The 25,034-nt window shown below is 55.0% G+C and overlaps 2 protein-coding genes across 9 annotated transcripts in view; one reads left to right on the top strand and one right to left on the bottom strand.

Moving 5' to 3' along the window:
- Positions 1-2,513, top strand: part of PAXIP1 (PAX interacting protein 1) — a 39,890-nt gene extending 37,377 nt beyond the window's left edge. For both annotated transcript variants that reach the window (XM_043872444.1, XM_043872445.1), the window contains 5 exons: positions 281-381; positions 1,250-1,384; positions 1,468-1,543; positions 1,630-1,690; positions 2,079-2,513. In XM_043872444.1, the coding sequence (XP_043728379.1) occupies positions 281-381; positions 1,250-1,384; positions 1,468-1,543; positions 1,630-1,690; positions 2,079-2,094 (389 nt within the window). In that variant the 3' untranslated portion in view covers positions 2,095-2,513. The remainder of the gene's footprint in view (positions 1-280; positions 382-1,249; positions 1,385-1,467; positions 1,544-1,629; positions 1,691-2,078) is intronic.
- Positions 2,514-18,094: 15,581 nt separating this feature from the next.
- The window catches only part of DPP6 (dipeptidyl peptidase like 6), a 1,045,929-nt gene continuing 1,038,989 nt past the window's right edge, over positions 18,095-25,034 (bottom strand). For 6 of the 7 annotated variants that reach the window (XM_043872438.1, XM_043872440.1, XM_043872436.1 and 3 more), the window contains exons 22-26: positions 23,500-23,611; positions 22,390-22,448; positions 21,738-21,810; positions 21,576-21,649; positions 18,095-19,949 (exon numbers count right to left, since the gene is read on the bottom strand). In XM_043872438.1, coding sequence (XP_043728373.1) covers positions 19,803-19,949; positions 21,576-21,649; positions 21,738-21,810; positions 22,390-22,448; positions 23,500-23,611 — 465 coding nt within the window. In that variant the 3' untranslated portion in view covers positions 18,095-19,802. The remainder of the gene's footprint in view (positions 19,950-21,575; positions 21,650-21,737; positions 21,811-22,389; positions 22,449-23,499; positions 23,612-25,034) is intronic. The other variant, XR_006334937.1, reaches the window with a different exon arrangement.

Raw genomic sequence — 25,034 nt, 5'->3', positions numbered from 1 at the left:
GTTGGGGCGCTGAGGCCCCCCAACAGCTGAGGGGGTGGGGAGCCGCCCAGGGGTGAGAGGAAGGTCCATGGCTTTCGGGACATTTGTTCCTAAAAGCTGAGAAACAATGGTCCAGGAGGAAGAGTGTCTTTGGCCTGGCTTTTTTCGGGAGGAAAGTCACTGAAATACAGTTGGGGAGACTTTCTCGCTGACAGGTTTCTCCCGGGGCGCCTGGGGCCGGTCACACGCGGTGCCCCCCAGCGCCAGGCCCTGTCTGATCCCGTGCTGTCTTCCTCTGCAGACGAGCAGAACTACCTTCTCCGAGACGCGGAGGCCGAGGTGCTTTTCTCCTTCAGTCTGGAGGAGTCCTTGAGGAGGGCCCACGCTGCTCCACTCTTCAAGGTACGCCTGGACGGGAGCTCAGCTCAGCTGCTGCCGCTGGGCGGCCGTGACAGCAGGCGGCTCTCTGTCCTCCCGGGTGTGTGCCGGGGCTAAGAGGATCGATACGGACAGAGATGCATTACACATAACCCGGGTTCAAAGAGCATGTTATGAATAATTTGTAAGATTTAAATTTGTTTTTTGCTTTTAACAACTATTCTCGTAAAATGTATATTCAGCTGGAAAATGGAGATCATTCTTGAGAAAATACTAACTGAATATGTGTCTAATAATTCTAGACTATGGTGTTTAAATGTTTCTAAGAACAGTTTAGAAAATTTTTTGTATCAAACTGGCTTAGTAGATTAATAGAGGTATTTTTTTTTTTTTTTGGTTCTGTTTTTTTACTCTTAAGGAGCCAACTTAGGAATCAAGAGATTTGCAGTACTGAGTTAAGAGTACATTACCTAAAATAGCCTGTGTTTTTCTAAATATTTGAGGAGTTTAAAACAAGATGGTATTTTTTGTACATTTAAGAGTAAGAGTGTTAGAAAATTTTAACCATCAAAATCATTTTATACTCCATCTGAGCTTTAGAAATTGTGAGAAATGTTCTTATTCTTGCTCTTATCACAGCATACTTCATGTCTTACAAGAATTAACGTTCTAGTTGCTCTTTAATAATTATAGGTCACACCTAGCATATGAGGGTGCTTATTTTTGAAATTCCATGTCTGAAATTCCAGGCCCACTTCATGTGGGGACTAGGGGGGTCTAGCACCATGTAGCTCCATGAAATTAGGCATTTAGTCAAATTTCTTGGGTAGAGTGACAAATTACACACACCGAAAATTCAGTTTGAAACCAATACACGTATTTTCATTTTTAGGCGAAATACTTTTACATCACTCCTGGGATCTGCCCGAGTCTGTCAACCATGAAAGCAATTGTGGAGTGTGCGGGAGGCAAAGTGTTGTCTAAACAGCCGTCTTTCCGGAAACTCATGGAACATAAGCAGAATAAGGTGCAGAGAAGTGAAACACTGTTGAACGCGTCAGTGTCATGTATGAGGCTCAGTAACCAAGAAGCTGCTTTTCTTTTCCTTAGAGTTTGTCAGAAATAATTTTAATATCCTGTGAAAATGACCTTCACTTGTGTCGAGAATATTTTGCCAGAGGAATAGGTACGTTCATTGCTCTGCTGCGTGTCGGCGTGTGTGGGTGCGGGCAGGTGCGTCTGTTTGACGGGTTTTGTCTCTGTTCCTGGCAGACGTTCACAACGCGGAGTTTGTTCTCACCGGAGTGCTCACTCAGACACTGGACTACGAGTCATATCCTTTGGGAAGGCGGTGGGTGGGCCCCTCTGCCCGGGAGCCCCCAGGCTAGGGCACGCCTGCCAGGGCTAGTGGTGGAGCCGCTGGGAGGCCCACTGAGCCCCGTGGGCTGTTCTCTAGAGGAGGCGCTCTCCCGCCCTCCGTGTTTAGGTCCGAGAGCCCGTTCTGCGCTGCCTTTCCTTACAGAGGGAAGACTTGGCATAAAGCTCACCTGAGCCGCCTGTGGGTGACCGCTCGGGCCTCTCCTCGCGTCTGCAGCCTGAAGGCAGCCGCGGGCGGAGGCCTGGGCCGCAGGGCCTGGCAGGCGCCCTGCAGGGGAGGCAGGGCCTGGGCCGTGCTGGGGGTGGGCCGCGCTGCTGTGGGTTGTTTTCCTCAACACGCCCACGTATAAATTCAACTGACGCCCGCGCTGATGCCTGGACCGCGGCCCGCCCCCGGCCCGTGCCCCCAGGCGCCCTTGTTTTCCAGCGGCTTGCTTCAGGACAAGCGTTTTTAAAGCAGGAAGACAAATATATTAAATATGTTGCATCTTATTTAAGATGGGTAATTTTATTCTGAGGAAACATAAATTATGTTTTGTATTATACAACTTTTAAGAGCCCACATTAGGTTTTATGATTCATTTGCTGGGTTTTTAAATGTTTTCACAACACTGTTAATGGAACTTTAGCTGCAGATAGAAATGATGTAAATAAAGACCTTGCTATCTCTAAATTATGGATCTTAAAGATTTGAAATGTTTTGTACTTTTATTTCTTATACTCTTTTCTTTTATATTGAAATCTTGCCCACATTTTAAATAAATGTACTTTTGAACTTTGCTTAGAATTGAGTGATTCCTTTGTTATGACACATTTTTTGGTATAGTTTATATAGTGTTTGCATTAAGCTGGATCACATTTTAAGTAATTTCACGGAAAAATATTTTCTGGTAGGATTGTCTCTCGTGGAAGTAATCTTTTATCAAGGTGAGACGTAAACTCCTGAGCAGAGGTTGTTCACAACATTAGCAGTTGGGACAGCACGGGCACCAGCCGGCCAGACTCATTAACACGACAGGAGCCCACACCTCTGCCTGTTCCAGATGCGGCTCTAATGCACTTCCTGTCGGGCTGCAGGCACAGAGACGGCCGTGACTCGCCAGTGACCGCTGACGTCCGAGCGTGTCTGACGCCCCGCAGGTGTTGGCACGCTCGCCCCGCCGGCCCCGCCCATCCGCGTGCTCCGCGGACGCTGAACTGGCCTCCACGGCAATTGCTGAGGTGTCTTCCTACGAGCTGGAATTGGCCCCAGTCTGTTCTCCAGTCGTGCAATCCCTACAGTTTAATTCCTGAACACAGTTTAGGGGGAGCACGTGCATAAAACACGTCAGGACTTCCATGTCACAGGAGCTGTCAGCATTGTCGTGAGGCTCTGGCGTTGCTGAGTTACGGGGGATGTCCTCGCGGCTCTGACGTGGAGTCAGGCTTGCAGTTCACCACTCGAGGTCACGGTTGTGAAGCGAGGCTCCACACCTGCGACCTCATCTATGCCCTAGGCCCTGACCTGTGGCGACTTCCCCGTGACCCGTCTCTTGCCGTGTGAGCGCTGTTAAGTCTCAGCATGCGTGGATGACATGCTGATGGTCTCCCGGAAACATTCATCTGTCAAGCTCCTTAAAATGCCCTGTTGACACTTAAACCTGTCGTCTTTAAGACTATCTCACAATACGTGTCCGTTTTAGTTCCTACTTTTGTACCTAAGCAAACAAACTTAGGTGTAGAACTGACTCTCTTCATGAACCACAGGTGGAATGAACGTTGATGTGAAAGAACTTAAAATCTGTAAGGTCCTGGAAGTACACAGGAGTTTCATGAGTTGGCACAAAATGTTGATTGCTCAGTATTCAGAGTATGGGCCTGCTTCTTATACCCTTGAAGAAAAGTGAACATGATAATGGCATAAAAGCCTCTGGGTAGAGTCGATGCATCTGTTCAGTCTTCAGTGAACATGGGGGTTTGTTTAAGCAACATGCAAGTCTGACTGATTTGATTAACCTTTCAATGAGTGTTTTTTCAAAAGCTGCCAAGAAATACTCCTTAAAAACTCCAGGAGCTGTCTACAGCCAACTGGCCTGCACAGCTGCTGAGCATTGACTTGGAGGCTCAGAGGAAATTATGAAGATTTAAGAAAAGATAAATCAACTTGTTAGGTTGATTAGGTTATAAAATTATTTATCAGAAGAAAGGAAGTCTTTCAGTTAGTCCTGGTTTGACTCAAGATTTAGTAGAAGTATAATGTAGACCACATATATAATTTTAAAGTTTCTAGTAGCCACAATAAAAAAGCTCTTAGATTTTAGTTTCTACAGTTTAATATATCTGAAGTATTATAAGTAATATTTTAAAAAATAAAAATTCTTGAGATTTCATACCACTTACGGTTCAAAAAGTAGATTTACATACCCAAGGTATTGTAAGTGTAGGGTTTTTAAAGTTAACACAGATTGACGGTTGAGCCCTCCTCTCACACCAGGCATACTTCCAGTGCACGGTGAGCTGGTGTGGCTGGTCTCCACCATCGCACTTTGCAAACGGGTGGGAGAAGCACGAATATGACTGAAGACGGCACGCTTGGTATCCAAGCAAGCCCAGGATCACATCATACCACTGCGTAGACAAGTATGTGACTTGGAATCCAGATGGCAGAACAGGAGGATGTGGAACTCACCTCCTCCCACAAATACATCTACACATGGAACAGTTCTCACAATACCTCCTGGTGGGAAAGCTCAGGCACCAAAGATCTCCACGTAACCCAGGAGGATGCGGGGCGGGGGGAGCAGGACTGGCCCTGCACCCCTGGGAGGAAACTCTGATAGGGGACAGGTTCCGGCCCCCAGAAAGGCCCTCACCCAAGGGGGGACCGGCCTGGTCAGAGAGGGGGTCTTCAGAGACTCAGGATCATGCGGCAGGCAGAGCCGAGAGCCCGGCAGAGAGGCTCTGTGCTACCTGCACGCGGTCTCCAGCCAGAGACGCGTGCCGGCTGGTTCGTGCAGGACAGGCTTGGGGAGACGGCTGTGGTTGGCTGAGTGAACAGCCTGCCGGGCTGGAGTGCAGCGCCACCGCAGCTCGGGTGGTGGGGAAGACGCCCCGGCTGTTGTAGAAGCAAAGCATCGATGTTGAGGGGCGTGTGAAGGGCAGAGCGGGCCCCCAGCAGCCTCCACACTCCCCCAGCACAGCCCCGCCTCCACGAGCCCTGGGAGCACTAGGACACCGCGGAGGCGGGGCTGACCTCAGCCTCCCCGTGGGCCGATCTCTGGCTCTGTCCACTCGGCGCCTGCGGGACACGTGAGTGGACAGCGGCGGCTCCCTGGCTGGTCGGGCCCGGGCCGCTGTGGGCTTTGTGGGTGCCCCTGGGGGCCGGGCCAGGCCTGAGCTGCTCCCCGCTCCCACGGCTGCCTGGGTTCACAGCTACCGATTTCAGAGGACCTGCACCGGTGGCCTTGTGATCACAGCCCTGAGGGCCGCCTGCCTGCGCCCCCGCAGAGGACGGGGTCCCAACAGACCCGCACCAGGACAGGGTCGTGACAATGTCAGAAGTGAGAGGGGTCTAAAGGAAGCTTTCAGGTGTCTAAAGGTTTCATTACAAGAGAACCCCCACAAGGCTGCTGGCGGACTCCTCTCCAGAAACTCTGCCGGTTAGCAGGGAGCAGCCAGATAAATTCAGAGTCCTAAAAGGGAAAACTGTGCCGCCTAGGATCCTCTACCCAGGAGGACTGTCATTTAGCATAGAAGGAGAGGGGATTTCTCAGACGTGATGCCACGAGATGAGCCCCCCAGGTCGGAAGGTGTCCAATACGCCACTGGGGAAGAGCAGAGGGCAATTAGTAATAAATCCAGACAAATGAAGCGACTGGGCCAAAGTGGAAACGACACTCCATTGATGATGTGTCTGGTGGTGAAAGTCAAGTCCGATGCTGTAGAGAACAATACTGCACGGGATCCTGGAATGTTCGGTCCAGGACTTGAGGAAAATTGGAAGTGTTCAAGCAGGAGATGGCAAGAGTGAACATTGACATTCAAGGAATCAGTGAACTAAGATGGACTGCAATGGGTGAAATTTAATTCAGATGACCATTATATCTACTACTGTGGGCAGGAATCCCTTAGAAGAAATGGAGTAGCCCTCATAGTCAATAAAAGAGTCTGAAATGCAGTACTTGGATGCAATCTCAAAAATGACAGAATGATCTCTGTTCACTTCCAAAGCAAACCATTCAATATCATGGTAATCCAAGTCTATGCCCCAATCAGTAATGGTGAAGAAGCTGAAGTTGAAAAGTTCTATGAAGACCTACAAGACCTTCTAGAACTAACATCCAAAAAAGATGTCATTTTCATTATAGGGGGCTGGGATGCAAAAGTAGGAAGTCGAGAAACACCTGGAGTAACAGGCAAATTTGGCTTTGGATTACAAAATGAAGCAGGGCAAAAGTTTTGCCAAGAGAATGCACTGGTCATTGGAGAAGGCAACACCCCACTCCAGTACTCTCGCCTGGAAAATCCCATGGGCGGAGGAGCCTAGTGGGCTGCAGTCCATGGGGTTGTGAAGAGTCGGACATGACTGAGCTACTTCACTTTCACTTTTCACTTTCATGCATTGGAGAAGGAAATGGCAACCCACTCCAGTGTTCTTGCCTGGAGAATCCCAGGGACGGACGAGCCTGGTGGGCTTCTGTCTATGGGGTCACACAGGGTCGGACACGACTGAAATGACTTAGCAGCAGCAGCAGCAGTACTGGTCATAGCAAACACCCTCTTCCAACAACACAAGAGAGGACTCTACATATGGACATCACCAGACGGTCAACACCAAAATCAGATTGATTATACTATTTGCAGCCAAAAATAGAGAAGTTCTGTACAGTCAGCAAAAAGAAGACCAATAGCTGACTGTGGCTCAGATCATGAACTCCTTATTGCCAAATTCAGACTTAAATTGAAGAAAGTAGGGAAAACCCCTAGACCATTCAGGTATGACCTAAATCAAATCCCTTACGATTATATAGTGGAAGTGGTAAATAGATTCAAGGAATCAAATCTGATGGAGTGCCTGAAGAACTATGGATGGAGGTTTGTGACATTGTACAGGAGGCAGTGATCAAAACCATCCCCAAGAAAAAGAAATGCAAAAAGGCAAAATGCTTGTCTGAGGAGGGCTTTCAAATAGCTGAGAAAAGAAGAGAAGTGAAAGGCAAAGGAGAAAAGGAAAGATATTCCCATTTGAATGCAGAGTTCCAGAGAATAGCCAGGAGAGATAAGAAAGCCCTCCTCAGTGCAAAGAAATAGAGGAAAACAATAGAATGAGAAAGACCAGAAAGACAAGAAAGTTAGAGATACCAAGGGAACATTTCACGCAAAGATGGGTTCGATAAAGGATAGAAATGGTATGGACCTAACAGAAGCAGAAGATATTAAGATGAGGTGGCAAGAATATACAGAACTGTACAAAAGAGATCTCAATGACCCAGATAATCACGATGGTGTGATCACTCACCTAGAGCCAGACATCCTGGATTTCGAAGCCAAGAGGGCCTTAGGAAGCATCACTAAGAGCAAAGCTAGTGGAGGTGATGGAATTCCAGCTGAGCTATTTCAAATCCTAAAAGATGATGCTGGGAAAGTTCTGCGCTCAATATGCCAGCAAATTTGGAAAACTCTTCAGTGGCCACAAGACTGGAAAAGGTCAGTTTTCATTCCAATCTCAAAGAAAAGCAATGCCAAAGAATGTTCAAACTACTGCACAATTGCACTCATCTCACATGCTAGCAAAGTAATGCTCAAAATTCTTCAAGCCAGGCTTCAACAGTATGTGAACCAAGAACTTGCAGATGTTCAAGCTGGTTTTAGAAAAGGCAGAGGAACCAGAGATCAAATTGCCAACATCCGCTGGATCATCAGAAAAGCAGGACAGTTCCAGGAAACATCTACCTTTGCTTTATTGACTATGCCAAAGCCTGTGGATCACAATAAACTGGAAAATTCTGAAAGAAATGGGAATACCAGACCACCCTACCTGCCTCCTGAGAAATCTGTATGCAGGTCAAGAAGCAACAATTATAACTGGACATGGAACAACAGACTGGTTCCAAATTGGGAAAGGAATGCGTCAAGGCTGTATGTTGTCACCCTGTTCATTTAACTTACATGCAGAGTACATCATGTAAAATGTCTAGCACATGCTGGAATCAAGATTGCTGGGAGAAATATCAATAACTTCAGATATTCAGATGACACCACTCTTATGACAGAAAGTGAGGAGGAACTAAAAAGCCTCTTGATGAAAGTGAAAGAGGAGAGTGAAAAAGTTGGCTTAAAACTCAACATTAAAAAAACTAAGAAAAAAAAAAAAACAAAACTAAGATCATGGCATCCGGTCCCTTCACTTCATGGCAAATAGGTGGGGAAACAATGGAAACAGTGAGAGACTTTATTTTCTTGGGCTCCAAAATCATTGTGGATGGTGACTGTAGCCATGAAATTAAAAGACGCTTGCTCCTTGGAAGAAAAGCTATGACGAACCTAGATGGCATATTAAAAAGCAGAGACATTACTTGGCCAACAAAGGTCTGTCTGGTCAAAGCTATAGTTTTCCCAGTAGTCATGTACTGTACTGGGATGTGAGAGTTGGAACATAAAGAAAGCTGAGTGCCGAAGAATTGATGCTTCTGAACTGTGGTGCTGGAGAAGACTCTTGAGAATCCCTTGGACTGAAAGGAGATCCAACCAGTCCATCCTAAAGGAAATCAGCCTTGAATATCATTGGAAGGACTAATGCTGAAGCTGAAACGCCAATACTTTGGCCACCTCATGCGAAGAGCTGACTCATAGAAAAGATCCTGATGCTGGGAAAGACTGAAGGCAAGAGGAGAAGGGGATGACAGAGGATGAGATGGTGGGATGGCATCACCAACTCAGTGGACATGAGTTTGAGCAAGCTCTGGGAGTAGGTGATGGACAGGGAAGACCGATGTGCTGCAGTCCCTGGGGTCGCAGAGAGTTGGACACGACTGAGCTGACCTGACAAGTGAAGTGTGTGTGTGTGTTCAGTCGCTCAGTCGTGTCCAACTCTCTGCAACCCCAAGGACTGCAGCCCACCAGGCTCCTCTGTTCAGGGGATTTCCCAAGCAAGAATATTGGAGTGGGGTGCCATTTCCTACTCCAGGGCATCTTCCTGACACAGGGATCATACCCACGTCTCTTGTCTCTCTTGCATTGGCAGGCAGATTCTTTACCACTGAACCACCTGAGAAGCTCAGAGGTGAAATAGAATCTGCAAATTAAAAAACAAAAGACTCCCTACAAACCAAAGTCCAGGACCTGATGGCTTCACATGGGAATTCTACCAGACATACAAAGAACTTATACCAATTCTACTCAAAGTCTTCCAAAAGACTGAAGTGGAGGGAACACTCCTAAAGACACTATGAAGCCACCATCTCCCTGATACCAAAATCAAAGACACTACAAAGAAAATCATAGGCCAATATCTTTGATGAATATGTTGTTGTTGTTTGATTCATCTTTGACGAATATAGATGCAAAAATTCTCAACAAATTAGCAAACCAAATCCAGCAAGACATAAAAAGGATCATACACAATGACCAAGTCAGATAAGTCCCAGGACTACAACAATGGTTCAACATGTGCAAAAATGTCATACACCACATCAACAAAAGCAAAGACAAAAACCAAGATCACAAGATCCTCTCAGTAGATTAAAAAAATGCCTCTGCAAAAATTCAGCATCCATTCATGATTTTAAAAAAACTTACTGTATCTCAACATAATAAAAAACTATCTGTGCCAGTGGATTACAAATACTGAACAGTGAAGAGCTGAAAGTCTTCCCCCTAAAATCTGTAACAAAGATAGAACTCATCACTTCTATTCAACATAGTATTGCAAGTCCTAGCCACAATAAAAAGACAAGAAATAAGGGTATTTAAATTGGATGGAAGTGGTGAAACTGTCATGATATGCAGAGGACATGATACTATAAGTATTTATAGAAAACCCTGAAGACTCCACACAAAAACTAGTGGAACTGAGAAATGAATTCAGGAGGTAACAGGATACAAGATTAACATACAGAAATGGTTACATTTCTTACATTAAAAATGAAATATCAAAAGGGGAATGTTTAAGAAGAAACAAATTCCCTTTTAAAATTGCATCCCCCACCCAAAATAAAGTACTTAGGAATAAACCTGATCAAGGAAGTGAAAGAATTATACACTGAGAATTAATATAAAATATTAATAAAGGATCCCTCTGTTGTTCACCTCACACTATCACCAGCATTGTTAATCAGCTATATCCCAATATAAAAGGTTTAAAACAATAAAAGGACTAAAAAATATTAATAAAGGAAACTTAAGATGGCTGAAAGAAAGTGGAAAGATATCCTGTGCTCTTGGATTGAAATAGCGAATGTTGTTAAAATAGCCATACTACTCAAAGCAACTTATAGATTTAATGCAATCTGTAGCAAATTACGCATGACATTTTTCACAGCTAGAATAATCCTAAAACCTATGTAGAAACATAAAGACCCAGAACTGCCAAAACCATCTTGAAGAAAAAGAACAAAGCAACTCACTCCAGTACTCTTGCCTGGGAAATCCCGGGGACAGAGGAGCCTGATGGGCTACAGTCCATAGCGTTTCAAGGAGTCAGACACGACTTAGCAACTAAACAACAAACTATCCTCTATAGATAACTTTCCTTAGAAAAGGACGCTATTCTAAGAAAGATAAATATTTCTGCCCACAATCCAAGGCTTGGGTCATCTTCGTTTCATTGTCTAATGATACCAGGTGGTGGTGATGACAACCGTCATATGTAACTTCCCACCTAAGACAGTTAGACCAGCGAGTCTCAGCACAGACTAACAAGCTCACACACCAGTCAACTGCTCTGGCGTCCCAGGCGGCACAGGGGTAAAGAATCCGCCTGCTAATCCAGGAGATGCTGGAGACGTGGGTTCCACCCCTAGGTGGGGAAGATCCTCTGGAGAAGGAAATGGAACCCACTCCAGTATTCTTGCCTGGAGAACCCCATGGACAGAGGAGCTGGCGGCCTGCAGTCCACGGGGTCGCAGAGAGTCCGACACGACTCAATCGACCAAACAACAGTCCCCTGCTCAGTTCGCAGCCCTGGTCAGACTCCCCGAGAAGAAGCGCCTGTAAGAACACGGCCTGTCCACAAAGAAGAACCAGACACACGGCAGGAACCACGCGTGCCAAGACCAACCCAGGGCAGTGCGCGGCCTGGGGGAGGACACAGCCCTCAGGAAGGGCTGCAGGGACCCCCTGGACGCCCCCAAGGCCCGGGGATGCAGGTGGCACTCGCCAAGAGGCCCAAACAAGGCAGGTCTGCCCGAAGCCGAAGCCGACCTTACCTGGTGTCTCCAAAATGGCAAGCCTGGGTGGCTCTGAGTACCGGGTCCCAGGGGAGGCTGTGCAGCTGGCCCCCGGCCGGTTCCTCCTGGCGGACGCTGGGTCAAACGCAGAGACGCCAGGGCCTGCTCACAAGGTGGCCGAGCAGGACTTGGGAACAAATCAAGTCTGCCTCCCAGAAGGCCTGGGGCTGGGGTATTTACAGGATAAGGAATTACGAAGCCGGGCATGCGGGGAGCACGGGGAAAGGTGATGGGAAAAGGTGTGGACTGGTCCTTCTGCGCAGGCTCAAGGGACCTCAGGCCGCCCCACGCGCCGAAGGCCACGGGCACGCGTGCAGGCCCAGCTGGAAGGGCCCTGGTCCCATCCGGCCACAACCAGCTCAGCGCCAACCCAGCACAGCTGACCCCCCAGCTCCTAGGAAAGAGCCGCCCAAAGGCAAACGCCTTCCTGCGGAGGCGCTGAGCTGCCTGCAGGACGCACGGGTCCCCACCGCCCTGAAGGGAGCGGGCGGGGGAAAGGGGTTTCAGAGTCGGGTGTCTGAGCCGCAGGGTCCCGGGGGCAGCCTTGGGGAGCCTCGGCATCCCCCGCACACGAGGCCCGGGCCTGCTGCTGGTCCCCGGGGTTCTCCAGGACCCTGGGCGCCCCCGGCCCCTCTGGACACCGACTGCAGGCAAGCTGCCCCGGGGCAGGGGGCGACGCTGCCCCATTGGGGTCTCATGCTCTCCTGAATCCTTGGCTGCTTCCTTGCCCCTGCAGGCCTGTGACAGGGACCCGGCACGGACAACCGGGGTGTGCGGGGGTCCCCGAGCAAGGCCTCTCCCGCCCCGGCCCCGTGGGCTCCGGGCCGCAGTGTCAGCTCCGGATGGGGGCAGCGGGCTCTGACTCAGGCCTGGTGGGGGCCCTCCCCCGGGGCACAGGCTCCACCCACCGCTTGCCCGGCCTGGCGTCTGGAAGGCCCGGGGCAGCCCCACTGTGTCCCTAGCCCTCAGTCCCCTGCGGAGCCCCAACCCCCTGCCCGGCTTCTCATACCCCCGCCATGGGGACCCTCAGCCCACCCAGCACTCCCCCACAGGCTGGAGCCCACCCACCTCCTGCACCCAGAAACCTGTTTCCCAGAGGTTCTCCAGGTTGCAGTTTAAGAATGCAAACTGTCAGGCATCCTTCCGGCTCTTTGGGTGAGACAAGGATCCCAGGCATCCTGGCTCACATGCCGCCCATGTCCTCGTCCCCTCGGAGCTGGCCTCTGCCCCCTGAGGGGGGACGGGGGCCCAGAGAGGCCAGGACACCTTCCCAGGACATGCAGCAGCCGGAAGGCAGGGGAGGGTGACCCTCTGATTGCGGAGCCTGCGGCCGGCAGGCTGCACCTGGCCCATCTGTCCTCACGACCTCTTGGGGAGGCCAGGGGACCGGACGCTGGTTGGGGGCCAGCCCTCCTTGCTGGGTGGGTTCATACCCCGCCGCTCGCTGACCGTCAGAAAGGTCTCTGTCCACTCCATCCTGGGAGGTGTGATGGGGTGTCCCCACGGGCAGCGAGCCCGCCCCTCTCCCCAGCGTCTGCCTAGGAAATCTCCCCCTGCGCCTGGCGGGGGATTCTGCTAGAAACCACGATGCCAGGGACAAACAGGGCTCCCTCAGGACAAACTGCTGTGGGACCTGGGTTCCCAGGCCACGTCTGAGGTCCAGGAAGGCCGAACAGAACCTGGAGCAGACAGAGGTTTCCGGCCGGGGCCAGGAAGGTGGGTGGGCAGGTGGGTGGTCTGCGCTCAGGAAGCTCGAAGCCCTGGTGGGAAGTGTCTGTAGGCAAAACTGGGGGAAGGGGAGGGCTACACCTCCCGAGGGTCAGTAAGCTGCTTTGGGGATTTTCTAGAATTAAAATAAAGGCCTTCAGTTGCCCGTGGGAAGCCCTGGCAGACCCAGGAGCACGTTGCCTGGGGGTGGGGGGCAGGCCCCTCAGCCCCGCTCCGGTGTGGCCGCGGGCCCACAGTCTTTCCCTGAACCGTGAGCCGCCGGCAGGGCTGTGGATGCTTCCCAGCTCCACCGAGGTGCACGCTGGGAGAATCCAGATGGGAGCCCGGAGGAAGTGGGGAGCCCTGCAGGGTCCGGAGGGTTTGTGGCCGCCCCTTCCCAGAGCGCAGAGATCCCTCCAGGGGCCGCCTGGATGCTGGAGCGGCCTCTCCCTGCCGAGGTCGGGGTGGGAGGACGGGCGGCTCATGGACCCCCAGGCCTGCCGCCCCCTCGGGCCCGGCCTCCCCCTCCTCCCCCACACGCAAGCTGTCCCTTGGTAGGAAAGCCCGCCTTAGGGGCTGTTGCATCACTGCCCCCGCCACCACCCCACCTGATCTCACCCGCAGGGCCTCCGAACGGGACCTTCTCCGGAGGTCTTTGCTCCAACATCACAGACGACCAAGTGCGGATGCGGCCGTCAGGGTGCCTCCTGACCAGGGGGGAGGTGTCCGCACAGAACAGGGAAACGTGGATGTGGACAGACAGGCCGGGCGAGGCCGTCCAAAGGTCGGAGGTCTTCCTGCCCAATGGAGGGACCCCCAGAAGCCGGGAGGGGGCCCGGCCCCCACTCCCCCGCCCCAACACCTCTGTTAGGGGAAGCACGCTGACTGAAACCGCCCGCCCTGGCCAGGCACCATAGTGACCACTTGCATGAGCTGTTTTATGACAAGAGGTCCTGGAACGGAACAGGGAACTAATAAGCCACCCCCCACCGGAAGAGTGCGGGAAAGGTCAAAAGGAGACACCAGGTGGCGACACCTCCCAGAATCCTCCTCTCTGGCCTCCATCTTGGCTGAACAGGGCTGCATCACCAGGAAGGACTCTGAGTCAGAAGGATTGGCTAAGACACCCGGAAACTAACCCCATCACCATAAACCCGAGACGGCAAGCCACGTGGCAGGGCAGTTCTCCTGGATTCCCTGACCCTCCCGCTCTCCGCCCGGGCGCCCCTTCCCAATAAAATCTCTGGCTTTGTCAGACATGTGTCTCCTCGGGCAATTCATTTCCGAGGGTTAGACAAGAGACCAGTTTCAGACCCTGGAAGGGGCCCCCCTTCCTGCAACACCTGCATCCCAGACTTTGACCTCTAGAGTCCCGAGAGCGTACATTTTTGCCACTAAAGCTGCCCGGTTTGGGGCACTTTGTTAGGGCAGCCCTGGGCGGCTAGTACCCCTGCCAGGCTCATCTTGACGAATGATGGACCCCGAGCTCAGGAAGACCAGTCAAGCTCCTGGTCCCACCGCCAGGGCACAGGGGAGGCAAGCTGACCCCAGCCCAGAGCCCGCCCACTCGCCTGCACCCACCTGCCCCTGTTCCAGCCTGGCTGTGGATGAAGCAGGGCCACTCTGGGGGAGGGTAAACGGGGCAGAGGCGGGCAGAGAGAGGCTGTTACTTCTCCAAGCGGAGGCGCTCAGCCTTGAAACTCCTCTGTAACTGACGCTTCATGCCAGCTCAGAAGCCGCTTCCCGGTCCCCAAACCTGGTACTTGAATCATTGAAGACAGACCTGCCAGGTCTGCGCCAAAGCGCCCAGGGCCATGTGTTGTGATGTCGTTGAGGCCTGATGAGTTTTGTAGGAGCGCAAGCCGTAGGGGCCCAGGGGCTGTGACCCACCCACCGCTCACCTCAAGGCCTTTGACTGTCAGGAGGCTCCCTAGGCTCTCAATAGAACTCCTGTGCATGCAAACAGCAGCGGGTTCCCCCTGCAGGTTGGGAGTCCCTGGGCAAGAGGCCAAGTGGGGGTCCCGCCTCCTGGAGCAACGCCCCCACCAGCTCTTCTCGTGGGATGTGAGAAGCCCACGGAGAGCAGGACCGGGCCGGGGTGGGGGGTGCTGGGGCTGGGGTGCAGCCCCACTCCCAGACCCCAGGCATGTTCCTGTCTCTGCCTCTCCCAGCATGAAGTGCCAGCCCCATGCCCCAAGGGTCTGCTTGAGCTCCAGGGGCCAGAGAGGAGGAAGGAGAAGGCAGACGGGGCCTCTTGAGGGTGTTGCGGGTGCTGGCGGCCCCGTGGCAGCTTCCAGTGGCCAGAGACTTGTCCAGTGGAGTCCGGCCTGCGGTGCTGGCTCCCGGGGGCTGTTCTGTGGTCACAGCTGGTCCTCCAGCATGCTGGATATTGGGGCCAAAGCCGACGCCTTGGGGACCTGCTTAGGTCGTGTGGGGTCGCATCCTTCAGTGTGCTGCTTCTCACACACGTGTGTGTCTGCGTGTGTCCACACTGTGTATCATCCTGGGGCTGGGGGTGGTCTACGTTACGGAGAACCGCGATGGAGGCTGATGTGTGACCCGCTCAGGGTGCTCTGCTTCCAAACGTAACCCCCAACCCCTCAGGGGCTTCAGACCCTGGCCCGGGACACAGATACAGCGTCTACCGCTTCCTAGACTGATCCGCTGAGATCCCAGGAAAGAGGGCTGAACAGAAGGGGACTGGAGGCATCCACGGACTGGTCGTTTGCTCAGAACCAAGACCATGACTCCCACTTTCAGAAAACCTGGCCCTGGACTGGGGGCTGGGCTTGCCCCCGCCCCCACCACACACACCCAGAGAATTGTGCTAGACCCTGGAGGGGGGCCTGGGCGCCACTCCTCAAGAAAGAAACCACCAATGCGCTGCCTTAGGGCCACGGCTGCCTTGCTGTGACTTTGGGCAGCCCCCTTGCCTTCTCTGGTCTTCTGATCCCCTGTCTATGTAGTGAGTGACGGGATTCAGGGTGGTTGGCTTCCTTGAGCCTGTGGTTTGCAGAAGGGGGCCCAGGCGTCTCAGGGCCAGCGCCCGGTGGCCCCACCCATCCTGACCCTCTGAGAAGCTCCCCCTGGGAGGCTGTGTCCCTGAGGCTGGCTCCTCCTCCAGCCCCAGGGCCCCTGCTTCCACTCAACAGCTCTCCTGAACCCTTTCAGGGATGCCAGGTGAAGATGAGAACCTCAGGCTTTGGACGGAACGTGTGTGTCTCCCTCCCGCCCCATGTTCACCTGTTGAAGTGCTAATGCTAACATGATGGTTCTTGGAGATGCACCTTTGGGACGTGGCTGGGTACAGATGAGGCCCCATGATGGGACTGGTGGTGGTGGTCTAGTTGCTAAGTCGTGTCTGACTCTTGCAAGCCCAGGGACTGTAGCCCTCCAGGCTCCTCTGTCCATGGGGATTCTTCAGGCAAGAATACTGGAGTGGGTTGCCATGCCCTCCTCCAGGGATGATGGGATTAGAGGCTTTATAAGACGAGGAAAGGCCCAATCTCTCCCTGTCTCTCTTGGGTGCAGACACAGCCAGAGGATTCATCAATGAACCAGGAAGAGGGTTCTCCCTGGGAACCTAACTTGCCAGCACCCTGACTGTCAGCTTCCAGCCTCCAGAGCTCTGAGAACTTGACTCCTGTTCACCAAGTCGCTAGTGGACTGATGCCCACCCACATCAGAGCCAGTGGAGGCGGCTTCCTCAGGGCTCCCGGAGCTGGGGTCAGCTGCACTCGCGTGTGCTCGGCGGACGCCAGAGGCGGGGGTGGGGGGTGCAGGACAGCTCCGTCGTGGGGGAGCTGAGGGGTGCCGTGGCGGGGGCTGGGGCTGGCTGTGGGGGTGGGGCTCCCACGTGACCGCCGAGGGGAATGTGTCATGCTCGCCCCAGCGGGTCCTAAGCTGGAAGTGGAGGCAGAATTCGGCCTGTACACACAGTCTGGACATTCTCAGTGTCCACACCGGGCGCTAACAGGCTTCCTGCTCTTTCCTCCGTGACTGGCCCGGGAGCGCACAGCCACGTGCTGCCGGAGGAGAGCCAAGGGCCTCCGAGATGCCCCTCCAGCCTCTCCTGGGACCCTGAGGTTCCTACTGGCTTTGGGAGGGGACTGATCCTCCGTGACATCATTTTTCTGGGACTGCCGGGTCAGGCAAGAGAGGAAGGGGCTTGCTTCCAGGCCAGGGGTACACAGGGCTCCTGTCCATCTCCAGGGCACCTCTGTGAGCGGGGCGGCCTCACCCCAGGAGACGCCGTGCAGGAGACAGGCCCCGGGGTCAGGGCTGTGCTCCCTGCCCTGGGCTCTGGAGCGCCAGAGCTGTGTGGCTTCATCCCAACACTTTAAAGCTAATTTAAACCTGAAATAAGCAGCCATGCTCAGGTGCGTCACACTCACCACCTGAAGCACACAGGGCAGGTGCTGGGCCCAGGCCCCCCGAGGCCTTCTCCTCCATCCTCGGGGGGACAAGGGCATCCTAGTGGAACCGGGGTGGTCCCACCCAGGCGTCAAGGCCAGTGTCTGCTTTCAGGGCCCGTATTCCCACCCTACACCCCGTGTTTCCAAAAGTGGGGAACATGCGATCTTGTGCAAAAGCATCAAGTCCCACCCGACAGGGAGGTGGTGTCCTTCCTGGGAAGGGGGCAGAGGCCGGGGCGGCAAGCGTGACCGTGGGCTTCAGGGTGAGCACGCCCGGCTGGGGTGCGCCCAGCTGCATCTCGCCTCTTCATCAGCGGGGGTGACCAGATGGATGGCCGGTTACCCAGGCAGCGCCTGCTCGACGGTTTGGACAGTTTATTTAATCAAGCTCAGTGCTTCCGGGCTGGGCTACATCAGACTAACTGACTTAAAAACAACAACAAAGTGAATGAATTTCTAGCAGATGCAGGTTTTCTAACGCCTTCTAGAGAGCAATGCAGTGGCCTCAACGGAGAGCCAGTTTTACTCCTAGTGCTGGGGGGTACCTCTACATCTTCCCCTTGAAACTTCAGACGTGAAACTCAAATTCACTTCCCTGGTTGATCTGGGACTTTGATGGACTTAACCAGTCCCACCCTTTCTACCATCAGTGCTACTGCTACTGTGGATGCAGGTTTTAGGAGCCGCACACAGATCCTCGAGGACACATCAGACCTGGTCAGGGCCCAGCGAGGACCGCGAAGACTCCTTAAATGTCAGCACACTTTCTGAGGTGAAGCGGGGTGGAGGCTAAGCAAGAAAAGAGCTCTCGAGTGGTAAAATAATGTTTTATTCCATGGATGAACAAACACTACCATGCCACACCTCATCCCTCCTTCCAGACCTCGTGGCCAGAGCCGGCCTCCCCTTTCAGACTGAGCTGGCTGACAAGACAAAAATCACGGCCAGGCAGCACTCGGAGCAGTCCTGCGGGCGGCACCTTCTCCTTTTCCCAAACGCTGATGCATCACCTGAAAAAAGAAATCCCGTGACGGAGATCTCCCTGTCGAACCAAGTGCAACTGACATTCAAAGCTCGTGGAGATGAAACGCAAACCCCCCAAACACCAGATAGTGACACGGACCTGTCTTCTCTGCAGACGAGGATGTCAGGGACCCCCCGCTCCCCAGCGGGAGCGGGACCTGGAGACATCAGAATGGACATTCAGGCTGTCAACAAGCTCCTGAGGCGACGACGGTCTTCGGTGCATTTCCAGCTAGCACTCGTAGAGACAGCAGCTTGGCCAGGCTGCGGGCATGCAGGCGAAACACGATGAGGACTTGGCGGAGGGCGGGGGGCAGCGGCGATGGCTGACCGCAGTCCTGTCTCTATATACAACGGAGTGAAATACACACGGAAGCCGCTGTGCCTCTGAGCAGAGGACGCCTCACAAGGCCGGGCTGGAATGTCGCCGAGGCTGCTTGCGTGCAGCGGATTGTGGGGGACACGGCCACCTCCCGGGGCGGGGGGAGCGATGTTGGCGCAGGCCCCCGCTTTCCTCCAGGGTTCTTATCACCCGAGCACACGTGATGGGCCTGTAGGTGCAGTCAACACTTGGTCTTTTCATGTTTTTTAACCAAATGTCATCTGAAAAGACAACCTATCCAGGAGGAAAAGGATGGACTTCAGGACACATGGAAATGGATGGTCTGAATCTCAGCCAGATCCTAACGCACTTGGTGGGAGATGGGTTTTATTTAGACCTTTTAGTGAACAGTGCTGGATGTCGTTTGCAGTATTTTGAAAGGTCCCCACAAAGTCTAGACACGACCTTGCGGGGAGAGCCGTTACTTCTGATCGGGTTTTTTTAATCCAAACAAGTGCAAAGCCTACAGACTGACTGAACGAAACCAAGCAAAACAAAGCAAAGCAAAAAAAAAAAAAAAGCGCACAGCAAAACAACCCCGTGACCAGAGACAGTGTCAGGTAAAAACCATAGAAAAATACAAATTAATTCCAGAAGGTTAACCATTAGCATTAGCTACAGTGACACTTTGTACAGCCCCTTAAAACGCAGAATCTCCTAATAACAGACAGGAGCGGGCCAATCTAGGGACAGGTACTGTGAAAATAATTGTGCTCTGGTTGGTCCATGGCGCGGTGACGTCACACGGGGGTGATGCTCCCAAGCGGGCGCGGGACTCGGGGGGAGGCCTGGTCCCACGCTGCCGCTCGCCAGCTCCAGTTCCAGGGCCAGCTTCTGCACTGCTGTCCAGGCTCCGCTTTGTTTCTTGGGGAGGGTCATGGGGATGCCCCGGTCACGCTGCGGCGGGGAGGAGGCGGTGGTTCCAGGCTCCGAGGAAGCCCCTCGTGAGCGGCGACGCACCTCCGCCCGGCAAGGAGCTTGTTTCTGGAGCAGAAATGCCTTCGGACCCGAGACACACATGCGATGAAGGTGGCCCCCCGGCTCTGCGGGCAGGCCGCGGGGTGCCCGGAGCAGCATGCCCTGTCCCCGGAGGGGCCGGGCGGTGCGCCGTGGGGCTTAGTCCTCCTCTTCCTCCTCTCTTGCTGTGACTGCGGGGAACTTGTCCTGGATCCTGAAGCATTCCACGAAGAAGCCGAGGATGGAGCGGTACAGGTGCTGCTGGAGGGCGGGGCTGCTGAAGTAGTGGCTCTCATCCGGGTAGATCTGCAAGGAGGGCAGAGGACTCAGCCGCGTGGCCGCTGCCCCGCCCCCACCGCCCGTGTGGCCAGACTCTTAGCTCCGACGGCAGAGGGCGTCCTCAGAGCATCAGGGAAGAAATCAGACAACACTCTCTGTTTAGTAGACTGTGCATCTGGCTCTGCTTGTGTGAATTCGCAACACGGATCCAGGCTCGGGGACCACAGAGGCAGCAGCCAGGCCTGCAGGGGTCAGCACTCCCACAGAACTGGGAGGAACAGCGACTCTGCGACCCCAGTGAGTGCGGGAAGCTCCCGGCTCGCTGTGTGCCGAGCGCAGGGCCTTTCCCGGACCTCAGCGTCCAGAGGTGTCCAATGGAGACGATCGTCATCGTCAAATCTAACTCATTAAGCTTGGTGAGGATGAAATGACATAAAGTTCCCCTGAAAGGCTCAGAACAAGGCCTGGGACACAAAACGCTGTGTTCAGGCCTGTCCAACGCTTTGTGACCCCATGGACCATAGCCCACCAGGCTGCTCCGTCCATGGGGTTCCCCAGACAAGAGCACTGGAGTGGGTTGCCATTTCCTTCTCCAGAGGACCTTCCCAACCTGGGGATAGACCCCGGGTCTCCAGCATGGCAGGCGGATTCCTTACCGCTGTGCCAGCAGGGAAGCCCTGGGCCACCGGGGGCGGGGCGGGGGGGCGGCGGGCGGCTGAAAAGATGGCAGCTGATCTTCCTGTCCCCACTCGTGATGACACCGGGCACCCCGGGCACCGCTCCACTTCCACACGAAGGGCCCGGTCCCAGCAGAGAGTCAAAGCCAGGCCTCACCGGCCCTGAAGCCTGCGATCTTGCCAGGATACTGGGCTGCCTCCTGCACGTGAACCCTGTCCCCCTCTTGCGTCTTTGGAGGGTGACACCCACCTTGGTCTCAGGATTTAGGAAGGTGGTCCTTGAGCTGGTGCCTGTGCCTTAAACCTCAACCAGCTCCGAGGGGTACAGAGCAGGAGGCAGGCCTCCCGCTCGCCGGGTGCTGGGCCCCAGGGCCCTCAGCTGGCCTTGTCACCGTGACAGGCTGAGCGTCTCAGCCGCTCTGTGCCTGCAGCGGTACCCAGGGGGCCTGGGCTGGGCCCAGCTGTACTGGGGCGTGGTCCACTCCGGCACTCAGAGCTCTGCCGCTGGACCTACTGGGGCTGCGACGTGTCATACGAGGCGCTTGGCCTTGTCCTGTGACCTGAGCTCTCTCAACGGGGCCCAGATGACACGTGAACTAGGCAGGACTTGTCCCCGGGGGCGCGGGGCGGGGTGAGGGGCGTCCTGAAGGGGCTTGAGCGCAGCCCCAGCAGAGCCGGGCTGCCCTTTGTCGCTGTTGCTCAGGAGCTTGGTCGCGTCCGGCTCTGCGGCCCACAGGCTGCAGCACGCCGGGTTTCCCTGACCTGCATGATCTTCAGAGTTTGCTCAGACTAACACCCACTGAGTCAGCGATGCCATCCAACCGTCTCCTCCCCCGTCGCCCCCTTAAGCCCTGCTCATCCCACCCGACGTGTCCCCGACCGCCTCCCAGGACCGTGTCCCTGCGGGGTGGGAGGGCCGCGCGCGGAGGCTCTCCTCCGTTGGGGGGGCGGGGGGTGTCTCAGGCCAGCCCCGTACCTGTAAGCTGTAATTAGCCTTTCCCTTGATGAGCTGTGTGATGAGTTCTGCCGTGTGCTGGAAATGGATTTTTTCTGTTGAAAGAAAGAGGACAGGGTCTGTCAGAGCCCGTGGCAGCGCGGAGGGCAACGCTCCCCGCGGCCCCCAGGGTCAGGCGCTCACCGTCGGCGGTCGCGTGGATGACCAGGAACTGCTGCCCTTCCAGCGCGGACACCCGATGCGCCACCTTGGCCATCTGCACGCGGGGAGCGGGGTCAGCGCAGGCCTGGCCGGGCAGTGCAGTGGGCGCTCTCTGCCTGCCCTGGCGGCCTCAGCCCGTTCAGCAAGGGGACGGCCGGGAGATGAGGGGTGGGGGGGCAGGAAGACAGGGTCCCCTTCCCCTGCAGGAAGCCTGGGGCCTCCATCCCGCCGGGAGTGACACGCTGGTCGGGCCGATGTCCGTCTGCGGCTTTCAGCCCTGAAGCCTCAGCGGCCTCCGGGGCCTCAGAGGAGCTCCCTGCCCGCCCCCTCCCATCCAGGCTCTCCCCCTCCCGCAGCAGAAGCAGCCTTGGGGGGCAGAGCCCATGCATACACCAGCCTATGGACCCCAGGACAGGCTCCCCACCCAAGCCTTCCCCACCTCCTCCTCTGTCCTCTGGCTCCAGACGTACAACCAGACGCACCTGGGAGAGGGCTGGGTCACCCACATTCTCAGGGGTGGGGCCCGGGGCTTTCTCAGAGGGAGCTGTGCTGGAACATGGGTCGGCAGGGGCTAAGAGGGGGCCGGGCGGGAGAAGAGGCTGCTGTCCCAAGTGACGGCCGCACCCAGACATACCTCGTACGCGCGGTTGTCAAGTCCGTGGAGGCCCAGGTACCTCTCGGAAAATGCAGATGCTGCATGGAGGCAGAAGGGAGCATTAGCCCTCAGCCCCGGCCCCAGCCCCGGCCCCTCGGACTGTGAAATAGCTGGATAAAGCCCCCAGAAAGCCTCGCTGAATTTTAAAAACAGAGTATGTCGCATATATTCCATGGGGCGATCATTCTAGGTTATTAAAATCCGGAATTAGGCGAGTTCCTGTATGGTTTTCAGCTGAAATGTGCATTAATCTCTCCCCAAAGATGAAAGCATCCACCATGAGCCTCCGGGCCCCCCAGCCCCTGCTGCTGTGTCCCTGGGCCATCCCCCAGGGTCTGGGGGTGCTGAACTGGGGTGGGGGAGGGTGCAGCCGTGGCAGCGACGCTGGTCCCTCTGCCCCAAAGGGGCCTCAGGATCCAGCAGAGCTCTGCAGACCAGCAACCAGACGCCCTGGGCCCCTCTGGCCTGGCTCAGTGCCGGGCAGCTGGGGCTGACGGCCAAGCCTCCCTGTGTCCCTGACCTGAGTGCCGGCTCTCAGAGCCCGCAGAGAAGGCCTGTCCCACACTTCAAGCCAGTGGTGATGTTAAAGAACCATTCGTGTTCGGGTAAAGGAGGCTGGCTGACCAAAGGGTGGAGACGCCGGGAGGCTCGGGCCTGGATCAGTGACCGCAGAGCCAGGTCCAGGCAGGCAGGGGCCGGTCCCCACACCTGGGGTTGGACAGTGCAGGCTGAGAGACACGCGGTGCGGGGCCCCCACCAACTGACCCTGGGGCGCAAGCAGAAGGCTGGTGCTGGGGGTGGATTGCAGGGAGCCCCCTTCCATCCCCCGTTCACTGCAGGCAGAACCGCTGGTCGGGTTTCAGCTCCTGGTCTCACGTCAGGGAGAACGGTTCAGGGACGGGGGTGGGTCGACCGCCTTCAGAATAAGCGGCTGAGAAACCCCCCTGCCCCGCACGCCCGACCTAGGCTCTGTCTGTCAGGCTTCACTGCTGCCCATACCTCCCCGAGGGGCATCAGACCGAGCGCCAGGCGAGGGGGCCCTGGGGTGGGGCGTGGGGAGGCCGTGTGCCTGTTCACCAGGGCCCTCACCGTAGAGCTTGAAATCCGTGATGGGGGAGAGCGCGGAGCCGCAGCTGAAGACTGGAGCCTGGCCGTCGCCCTTGGCCGGGAGGATGTAGGTGCTCAGGTACCCGCCGTAGTCCTGGGGGCGGGCGGAGACAGACAGGGGCGGGGGCGAGGGTCAGCGCCCGGGCCGGAAGACGGCGGGGGCTCAGCAGCGTGGCCACGGGGCCCTTTCTTTAAAAAGGTCGACATTAAACATCTTCAAGGGACGTAGAAAGAGGGAAAGCAAACACCCCTCCAATAAATGCACCGTGAGGCGAGTGCCCTTCCGGGGCCTCGGGGTCATGTGCCGTGAAGGCGGAATACGGTGGTTGCCGTGGAGTGTGACCGTGCCCTAGAGAACCCTGTGTGAGTGTGCACGTCTGTCACGTCCTTTCAGTCCAGCGTCCTCAGCGTACCATTGCTTGCTGTCTTCCCTGTCTACAGAGTCAACCCATTTTCTCTGATTTTCTTTTTTGGCTGTACCAGGTCTTAGCTGTGACCTGTGGGATCTAGTGACCTGACAAAGGGTCAAACCTGGGCTCCCTGCATTGGGAGTGCGCAGGCTTAACCACTGGACTGCCAGGGAAATCCCCGCTTCCTGCGATTCTGAGGGAGGACCCATGAGGAGTCAACGTCAAAGGGCTCGGGCACGGGCTGCCAGGATGCTCTGCTCAGGAGCTTGCACGGGACAGATGTCCACACGTGTCCTGTACGTGGCCAGTCCTTCGCGTCCTGTGTGGCCCTCACTCTGGGGCTGAGGCTCACCACAGCGTGAGCCTCCTGGGGAGAGTAAGCGTGACACTGGAGCTGCCGTGGGTGCTGGTTGGCCCAGACGTCTTCCTGTTTCTTGGAAGACCCAGAGGGGAGGAGGCACAGAGGGAAAGCTTTGATGAGCAAAGGTGGGCAGGTGCTAAAGGTGTGGATGTGTGTGCAGAGGGCTGTGTGCTGGGGCGGGAGGGTGGCATGATATCTATGCCAAACTCACTGTAGAATTAACGGGTTTTGTCAGTAAGTTTAAGTGTGTTATAACAGTGCTCCTTCAGTAAAACAGGGCTATCTTTCTGTTAATGACATAAGAGTCTTTTTGGGTTCTTGCAAATAATATTCATGGTCAATGAAATTGCCAAGGCTTACAGGTCATTTTGCAGGTTTTTAAAATGTTGGCTGACCACAGCAGATGCTGCTGAGAACGTGCAGCCCAGGAGCTCCGCTGGGAACCCATGTGCTGCTGGCGGGAATGCCAAGTGTTACAAACTCTGTGGAAGACAGCTTCGTGGTTTCCTTCCAAACTGAGCATTCCCTTATCATTTGATCGTACACTCCTTGGTATTTAAGACGCTGAACACTTAGACGTCCACAGAAACCTGTGCACGGATGATCGCAGCCGTTTTATCTGTCACCACCACAGCGGCTTGGGAGCCACCAGGAGGCCCTTTAGGAGGTGAGTGGGTAAAGCATGTGCATTCAGACAGTGACTGCTTGGTGCTAGAAAGAAATGAGCTGTGAAGCTACAAAGAGAC

This window comes from Cervus elaphus, chromosome 18 (genome assembly GCF_910594005.1).
Source record: "Cervus elaphus chromosome 18, mCerEla1.1, whole genome shotgun sequence".
NCBI classification, from domain to species: Eukaryota; Metazoa; Chordata; class Mammalia; order Artiodactyla; family Cervidae; genus Cervus; species Cervus elaphus.
This window is presented reverse-complemented; position numbering and strand designations above follow the sequence as displayed.